Below are 1,786 nucleotides of genomic sequence, written 5' to 3' on the forward strand. Positions count from 1 at the left end.
CTATAATGGCGATTTTTCTGGCGAAATTTGTAAAAAAATGGCGACTTTTGGCGACTTTTTGCTCGTCGTTTGGCGACATTTACTCGAAAGTCAGTGGCAACCCTGGAGGATACTACTACTACTACTACTAGAACACTGATTTCAGTCTCTGCAATTTTTCAAGGTTTTGTTTGGTGTTTGCGGAAGACACCGTCCCCGTGCCTGCGGAAATGGACGTGGATACACCTGGGCTTTCGCCCAGACCATCCACGTCAACTGCAGCTGCTCCGAGAAAGCGCACCGGCCACCCGAGTGATGCCGACAGCGAGGACACGCTGATTTACTCTACGGCCAGTGACGAAAGCTCAGATGAAGTTGACTTTGTGCCTGTGACGAGGCGCAAGGCAAAAAGAAGACTACTGATGGCATCTCCTTCATCAAGTAAGACTACTACGAAGACGCGAGAGCCACCGGTTCACACAATTCTGTTTATGCCGGTGGCTGCTGCTGATAGTCTAAACCGGCTCAATCGTCAAGCCACGTCTAGGTCTCTTGAGGCCATCGCCCCGGGACAAATTGTGGATGTGCGGATCAATAGCCGTAAGAATGTTCTCGCCATAGACGTCACGCAACGAAACACACTGGATGTATTGAGCAACGTCAAGGTGTTGGAGGACATAAACGTGCGTTCCTACATACCTGACGGCAGGGACTCTACAGCCGGTGTTATATACGACGTCGACATTTCCATAAGCGAAAGTGACTTCCCGGTTCTCATTAAGCCGGTGACGGAAGGACTTATCATACTGCAAGCCCGTCGTCTGGGTAACTCACGCTGTGTTAAACTGGTGTTCAAGGGAGACAGCCTTCCATCGCACGTCAAAGTCGGCCATTTTCGACACGCAGTGCGACCCTTTGTGCCGAGGCCACTTCAATGCCGGAACTGTCTTAAGATGGGACACGTGAGCGCTGTTTGTACAAACCCTGCCGTGTGTTCGCGATGCTCAGAGTCGCACAGCACAGACGCCTGCCATGCAGAACACCGCAAGTGCGGCAATTGTCACGGCCCTCACGACGCATCGTCAAAGGATTGCCCAAATATGAAAAAGGAGATGCAGGTGTTGAGGCAAATGGTCCGGGACGGCTCAACCCGAAGAGAGGCTGCTGCCAAGGTGCGACGCCGACGTTCTCGTCGCCGGAGGCCTTCTCAGCCTGCTGCCGAAGCTGGGAACGCACCTCTCCAAATGACCGTCCATACACCACCACAAGCGTCCAGCAACACCGGCAACGAACAGTCCAAGAAAGACGCGAGCATCATCGGCCCACCTGACGCATGGCCAGCGTTGCCGACGGTGGACCCGCCAACAGAGCCACAGCGTCGCTCGTCTAAAATCACTTCCGAACGACAGTGCGGGGATAGTCGAGATAAGGAGATCGTAGCCATGGTAAAGGCCCTCATGAATACGATTCGTGCGCTCCTAAATAGCATCAACACTCCGGCGGCTAAGAGGGCACTTCAAATATTGGATGCACTGAACCCGGTGCTGTCAAGCCTGGAAAAGCACCATGGCTCCTCCTCTGCAAGCCTTCCGTAAAGATGTCAAAGAAGCATCGATTTTCCAATGGAATGCCCGAGGCCTCAAACCCCGCATATCGGATATTCGACCGTTTGTGTTCAAGAACCAATTCCCCATTATCGTCATTTGCGAGCCACGCCTTCACAATGCAATACGGTTATCTAGGTACGAAGCCTTCAAGTCGGCTACCTGCAACGAGCAGAGTAAAGTCATCGCTTATATCAGATGCG

The 1,786-nt window shown here is 52.6% G+C and overlaps 1 protein-coding gene across 1 annotated transcript; it reads left to right on the plus strand.

Moving 5' to 3' along the window:
- Positions 1-209: 209 nt before the first annotated feature.
- LOC119391178 (uncharacterized) lies at positions 210-1,574 on the plus strand. Its single transcript, XM_037658852.1, has one exon. It carries the CDS (start codon positions 210-212, stop codon positions 1,572-1,574), a length of 1,365 nt encoding a protein of 454 aa, XP_037514780.1.
- The last annotated feature ends 212 nt before the right edge of the window (positions 1,575-1,786 follow it).

Source organism: Rhipicephalus sanguineus, chromosome 4 (genome assembly GCF_013339695.2).
Source record: "Rhipicephalus sanguineus isolate Rsan-2018 chromosome 4, BIME_Rsan_1.4, whole genome shotgun sequence".
Lineage (NCBI taxonomy): Eukaryota > Metazoa > Arthropoda > Arachnida > Ixodida > Ixodidae > Rhipicephalus > Rhipicephalus sanguineus.